Source organism: Alosa pseudoharengus, unplaced genomic scaffold (genome assembly GCF_046254945.1).
Source record: "Alosa pseudoharengus isolate Yale_2024_CS ecotype anadromous, Long Island Sound unplaced genomic scaffold, YU_APseudo_1.1 YU_APseudo_1.1_scf_21, whole genome shotgun sequence".
Lineage (NCBI taxonomy): Eukaryota > Metazoa > Chordata > Actinopteri > Clupeiformes > Clupeidae > Alosa > Alosa pseudoharengus.
Window position 1 is genome coordinate 7,638,321 of NW_027468674.1, and position 7,500 is coordinate 7,645,820.

The window sequence follows — 7,500 nt, forward strand, 5'->3', positions numbered from 1 at the left end:
CTCTCTCTTCCTCTCTTTTTCTCTTCCTCTCTTTTTCTCTCTTCCTCTTTCTTTCTCTCTCTCTCTTCCTCTCTCTCTTTTCTCCCTCCTTCTTGCTTTCTCTTCCTCTGTTCCTCTTTCTATATCTCTCCTTTCCCTCCCCTTAATCTTGTTCTTAATCCTTCTCAATTCTCTTCCTCTCTCTCTCTTTCTCTCTTTCTCTCTTATCCAGTAGTATTTTTCTCCCTTTTAATATTTGTCTATAATACTTACACTCTTACCCACGTTGAATTCTCAACACACACACACACACACACACACACACACACACTCACACACACACACATTTGACTCCTCAATACTTACATACAACACACACACATTTGAGTCCTCAATACTTACATACAACACACACACACATACACACACACACACACACACACACACACACACACACACACACACACACACACACCTAAAATATGGACACTGACCATATAACACACCTTGTACTAAGGCAGTGGCCCTGTATGACATGAATGCTCATGCTACTCTGTGTGTGTGTGCGTGTGACAGAATATTTAGGTATGTGTGTGTTATCAAAAGGATTTAAGATGAAATTGAAATAAAATCAAAATACATAATTAACTGTCATAAAACACATGATTAAAAGTCAATCTAAAAAGTGAATCTGATTAAAAGCAGAGAGAAAATCGTATGCAGAGCCCACCCATTAGGGGATAACAGGGTAAGTTGAGTAATATGAGTATGAGCCACCCCTTTTTTCTAGGAAATTGTAAACAAATGTTATCATGTGACAGCATGTTAAGGAAGAGGGAATCATCCCATACAATCTGTGCAAATGTACCGCACATGGCAAATGTACCGCACATGGCAAATGTACCGCACATGGCAAATGTACCGCACATGGCAATCTGTGGAAATGTACCGCACATAGCAAATGTGGTAAGAAATGTATGTATAAAAATATGATTTTTTGCTCTCCAAGCGGATTCCATTCATTAGGGTGATTTAGAGGAAACGTGAATAGAACAACATTCAGATGCATTACACCTCAATTGGTGTCCTTATAAGCTATGATGTGAGGTCTAAACAAAATCATGAGTGCTACTGTAGCTTGTTGAGAAAAGCATTTCCTTTCAAAATGGTGGTTGTGGGGTAAGATGAGTCACCAGGGCTGAGGTAAGTTGAGCCAGCTACTTGTATTGCATCTGTGAGATTATTAAGTTTGCCTTGATTTTTTGAACTCATTAAACAGGCAATACAAAATGTTATAGGTCTAGTCCTGTCTTGGCAAATTTTCAGTGAAATGTTGGTGTTTGTTACTGTTTGTAGAATGAAATTATTGTTTGAAGAAAATAAAAATGTATTACCTGAAATATTTGTGTTGCCCCAACTTACCCCACACGTAGGCTCATCATACCCCACAAATGGCTCATCTTACCCCATTCTCCCATACAGCTAATATATACAAGTATGAGCGTAGATCTATACATTTAAGGGTGAATGTGAACATGGATTCCAAGATCTGCATAAAAAAAAAATAACCTGTGTTTAAAAACGTTTTTTTTTTTTTTTTTTTTTGAAAACATTGTTTTAATAAATCTGTTTAATGGTGTAGCAGCAGACACATTTTAGGGGCCTGTAACTGAAGTAGCCGAGCCTGGCATGGTAGGTTTCAGGTGTTCTGTGATATGAAAAGAAAGTTGATGGTAAGCTGTTTCAAAAGTGGAAAAAGACATCAAACTAAGCCTCGAATTAGCCATGCCTAAAATCTGTAGATACACACGCGCACGCATGCACGCACACACACACCTGTGTGATCTCTGTAAGAATGCATCAAGCCCTGCCTAAAAGCTGTGCTTAATAGCCTAGAGTGCGAGTGAAAAAGGTGGCTTCGCCTGGATGCCCCCCAGGACTCTGAGTAGACGAGCCCCTCACAGCACTGCAGGGTGTGTAGCCGTGAGAATATACTGGCCATGATGGCTGACGGGGTTTAAAATGAGGCTGATTCAGCGAGAGTGGTGTACACATATGGACACACACACACACACACACACACACACACACACACACACACACATTGGCATGCACACACACACACACACACACACACACACACACACACACACACACACACAAAGAGAGACAAACACACACACAGACACACACACACACACACACACACACACACATAGGCACACAGGCCCACACACACACACGCACACAAACACATTGGCATGCACCCCCCCACACACACACACACACACACACACATACCCAGGAGACCTGTGTGATTCAGTGCTGTGGTCTCAGGGGAGTGGAGCAAGATGCGAAGTCATGTCAGCACACCCAGACGAATGCAGAATGAGCCAGACGAGTCTGCTTCAGCAGGAATTATCGCCCGGTCTGTTCACACACACACACACACACACACACACACACACACACACACACACACAGCATGCGCACGCACACACGCACACGCACACGCACGCACACACACTCACAAACACACGCATGCACATGCACGCACATGCACACACGCACGTACACACACACACACACACACACACAGACACTATATATACAGACACATAAATTAAACAACACTCTCTGAATACTCAGTCCACATTAAGACAGACTGAAATCTATGTGTGTGTGTGTGTGTGTGTGTGTGTGTGTGTGTGTGTGTGTGTGTGTGTGTGTGTGTGTGTGTGTGTGTGGAGGTACCACATATCACACCATCGTAAAGGTGGATTGGACAGTGATGCTGGCCAGATAAGGTCATTAAAATCAGGCTGTGGCTGTGGAGCAGGAGAGGAGAGATGGAGAGACAGGAAGAGAGAGAGGAGAGGACAGAGATAGAGAGAGATAGAGAGATGGAGAAGAGGAGATGAAGACAAGGAAAGGTGGAGGAGGATAAAAGAGAGGGCGGGGAGGGACTGATAAAAGTGAAAAGGAGAGAGGGAGATAAAAAGTGAATGAGAGGATGAGTGGGGGATGAAGGGAGAGGTGGATATAGAGTGAGGGAGAGGTGGATAGTGAAAGAGGAAAAGAGAGAGGGAGAGAATTGCGTGAGAGGAAAACAGACTCCAGAAACGAATGGAGGTAGAGAGAAGGAGAGACTAAATAGATTAGAAAGAGAAGAGAGAAGAAATGCACATTTAAGAGAGAGAAAGAGTGCATATCAGATAGAAACAGAGGGATTCAATAAAAGAAGGGATGACAGAGAGAGGGAGAGAGATAGGGAGAGAGAGAGAGAGAGAGAGAGAGAGAGGGAGAGAGAGAGAGAGGGAGAGAGGAGAAACAGGAGGAGAGGAGCAGTGGTGTGTTCTCTGCCCATTCTTCAGGCTAATTGGAATATATGAGGATTAAGTGGCAAACTTCTTTGTGTGTGTGTGTGTGTGTGCAGTGTGTGTGTTGTGTGTGTTTGTCTCTTGATGTGTGTGTGTGTGTGTGTGTGTGTGTGTGTGTGTGTGTTGTCACTTGATTTATGTGTCACACACACACACGCACACACACACACAATAACACACACACACACACTGTATTGATTGCGAGGCAGAGGTGCTGAGAGAGACATTGCAGAGGCTCACAATCACAAATTTAGTTTGTCTCCTCTCTCTGCAAATAGGCGTGGCTGATACTATAAACCCATCAGTTAGGGGTCTATATACCCTACACACACACACACACACACACACACACACACACACACACACACACAGGGAGGTTAAGAGAGAGTGGGAATGAGATAAATGGAGGGAAGGAGAGAGAAAGAGAAGGAGTCTGAGGATGGGAAAGAGAGAGAAGTCTAGAAGGAAGAGAGAGGGAGAGAGAGAGAGAGATGTAGCTCACCAATATTAAAAGCAGGTCATCATCTAACAAAGCCAAATGCTGACTCCCTGTCTGACTCCAAAGCCTTTCATCTTTCTCTCCTCTCTTGGCTACTCTTTTTCATCCTCCTCTTTTCTGCCTTCTGTGTCTCTCCTCCTCCCTCTTTTTCTCCTCTCCTCTTTTCTCTAAATCTTCTTTTCTTATATCTCCTCTCTTCTCCTTTATCCTCTCTTCTCCTTTATCTTCTCTTCTCTTCTCCTTTATCTTCTCTTCTCCTTTATCTTCTCTTCTCTTCTCCTTTATCTTCTCTTCTCTTCACCTTTTTCTTCTCCTCCTTTTTCTTCTCTTCTCCTCCTTTCTCTCTTGTATTCTCTCCTATTTTATACTAGTCTTGTCTATGCTACTCTATGCTATTCCCTTCTCTTCTATATTATTTTCTTGTCTATGCTATTCTCTTCTCCTCTTCTCTCCTCTCTCTTCACTCCACTCTTCTTCTCTCTTTTCACTCCTCTTCTCTCTCCTCCCTTCTCTCCTCTGCTCTCTCCTCTCTCCTCTCCTCTCTCCACTCCTTATCTCTCCTCTGCTCTCCTCTCTCCCCTCCTCTCCTCTCTCCTCTCTCCTCTCCTCTCTCCACTCCTTATCTCTCCTCTGCTCTCCTCTCTCCCCTCCTCTCCTCTCTCTCCCCTCCTCTTCTCTCCTCATCTCCACTCTCCTCATCATCAGTGTGTAGGGTGTATCAGTGTAATCATGGAAGAAGGTTAGGAGACATTGGTCTTAGGAAAGAGTTTGGAAACCTCTCCTCTCTAACTGCTTTCACATGTGCACTGAGCTCCTGACATGTTCTCAGCATCAAGCAGGCTGTATGTGTGGACACAATGTTAAGCACTAGTCTCTATGAAAAGTGGGTGGGCTGTCTTTTACATAAATTATTGGGGGTTTCATGGGAAAAAACATACATTATTGCACTGCATATATTTATCTGTGGGGCTTTGTGTTGTTGAGTGTTTGGATTCCTAAGGGGATTAGGCTTCTGCTGAAGCGGGCTTTATTGCACCTTATGCTTCTAAACCTCCTGCTAGAGGGTAGGGGTGAGAAGTAGTGGTTGAGTGGGTGGGTAATGTCCAGGGATATTGAATGAGCAATACGTGCGATGGCCTTAGTGTTTAGTTCTTGTAAGTTTGGGGTATGCAGACCTATTATTTTGGTGGCAGTATTGGTTAGTTGAGTGAGTTTGTTACGTTTTTTTACAGTAAGCATGTGTGGACACAATGTCCACGCACGCACACACGCACGCACACACACACACACACACACACACACACACACACACACACCCACCCACGCCGCACGCTCCACCCCCTCCCCCAACATACACACACTAGCACACAATGGAGAAAGAAAAAAAAACAAGGAATGAAAGAAAGGAAAGATAAATATACTATTGGCTTGCCTAGTGACTGTCTCGTGCTTTTATGGCATTCTGTGACATATCGTGCCGCTAGTGCTGATAAGGTTGGGTACTCTCCTAATAAGCATTTCATTTGAGGGTCATTCTGTACATTTCTAAAATGTGGGATTCTTTTTTTTTATTTTTTGTGAAATATATTGATCTCTCTCTCTCTCTCTCTCTCGCTCAGCTCCAGCGTCTGAAGCGCTCGCTCTCCCTGAAGGCGGTCATGAGGAGTAAGAGTGTCGATAACTTCTTTCAGCGCTCCCACCCCCCTCCCCCGCCAGAGCCACGGCCCCCACCCGACCTCATCGCCGAGCAACCGGCGCCCACCGTGCTGGAGCCCTGCCCCCCGTCGCCCCCGGCAACCATCCCGGAGTGTTCGCCGTCGCTGTCGCCCTCGCTCAGCCCCAACCCCTCGCTGTGCTCCCATTCGCCGTCGCTGAGCCCTTCGCTGTCACTCAGCTCCAAGGGCCCGCCCACCCCACAGAGGACGCACTGCTTCCAGGAGCACATGTTCCGGCGGCCCACACTATGCCAGCAGTGCCAGCAGATTATTACAGGTAACACACAGGTACACACACACACACACACACACACACACACACACACACACGCTAACACACACACACATGCTAACACACACACACGTGCTAACACACACACACAGGCTAGCACACACACACACACACACACACACACACACACCTCGGATGCAGGCTGACGTAGTGCAGTAAAACTGACCTTTGGAAATTGTATTCACTGTGGCACCGATCTAAAAATAAACGTTCAGTTGCTGCACTTTTTACCAGGAAATCACTTGGGTAAAATTGACGTGAAGAAACACACCTATTTACACACAATCTCTGCCCTTTTCAATTCAGCACAAATACATTCAGAGTTGTTCTATTAGCATGACTGGATACAGTATTGCTGAACGCTAGTGTTTGAATAAGATTGTCATGTAACAAGCAGCTGAAGGCATTTCCTAATGAAGTTTGGCTATTTTTACACTTACATCAAAGATGTTCAAAGATTTTCATCAAGTTGTCTCTCTCTCTGTCTTTCCCTTTATCTCTCTTTTTCCCTCTCCCTGTGTCTCTGTCCCTCTCTCTCTCTCTCTCCCACTCTCTCTCTCTCTCTCTCTCTCTCTCTCTGTCTCTCTCTCTAGGTAACTCTAAGCAGGGTCTCCGCTGTAAGACCTGTAAGCTGGGCACTCATCTCTGGTGCTCCTCTGAACTCTCCCAGCAGTCCTGCAACGGCAAGGTGAGCCTCCAGCTGCCATCTTGATCCTCATGGCTATAGTATTAGAGCCTCCAGCTGCCATCTTACAGCAATACTATAACCATAGCATCTTGATCCTCATGGCTATAGTATTAGCATCCTCATGGCTATAGTATTAGAGCCTCCAGCTGCCATCTTAATCCTCATGGCTATAGTATTAGCATCTTAATCCTCATGGCTATAGTATTAGCATCTTAATCATCATGGCTATATTATTAGCATCTTAATCCTCATGGCTATAGTATTAGCATCTTAATCCTCATAGCTATATTATTAGCATCTTAATCCTCATGGCTATAGTATTATCATCTTAATCCTCATGGCTATAGTATTAGCATCCTCATGGCTCTAGTATTAGCATCTTAATCCTCATGGCTATAGTATTAGCATCCTCATAGCTATAGTATTAGGATCCTCATGGCTATAGTATTAGGATCCTCATGGCTATAGGATCCTCATGGCTATAGTATTAGGATCCTCATGGCTATAGTATTAGCATCCTCATGGATATAGTATTAGGATTCTCATGGATATGGCTATAGTATTAGGATCCTCATGGATATGGCTAAAGTATTAGGATCCTCATGGATATAGTATTAGGATCCTCATGGATATAGTATTAGGATCCTAATGGATATGGCTATAGTATTAGGATCCTCATGGCTATAGTATTAGGATCCTCATGGATATGGCTATAGTATTAAGATCCTCATGGACATGGCTATAGTATTAAGATCCTCATGGATATGGCTATAGTATTAGGATCCTCATGGATATGGCTATAGTATTAGGATCCTCATGGATATGGCTATAGTATTAAGATCCTCGTGGATATGGCTATAGTGTTAAGATCCTCATGGCTATAGTATTAAGATCCTCATGGATATGGCTATAGTATTAAGATCCTCATGGATATGTCTATAGTATTA

At 44.1% G+C, this 7,500-nt stretch overlaps 1 protein-coding gene across 1 annotated transcript in view; it reads left to right on the plus strand.

Moving 5' to 3' along the window:
- Nucleotides 1–7,500, plus strand: part of LOC143138701 (SH3 and cysteine-rich domain-containing protein 2-like) — a 47,089-nt gene that overhangs the window by 9,665 nt on the left and 29,924 nt on the right. The window contains exons 2-3 of the mRNA XM_076299120.1: nucleotides 5,478–5,850; nucleotides 6,459–6,553. Of these exons, the coding sequence (XP_076155235.1) occupies nucleotides 5,478–5,850; nucleotides 6,459–6,553 (468 nt within the window). The remainder of the gene's footprint in view (nucleotides 1–5,477; nucleotides 5,851–6,458; nucleotides 6,554–7,500) is intronic.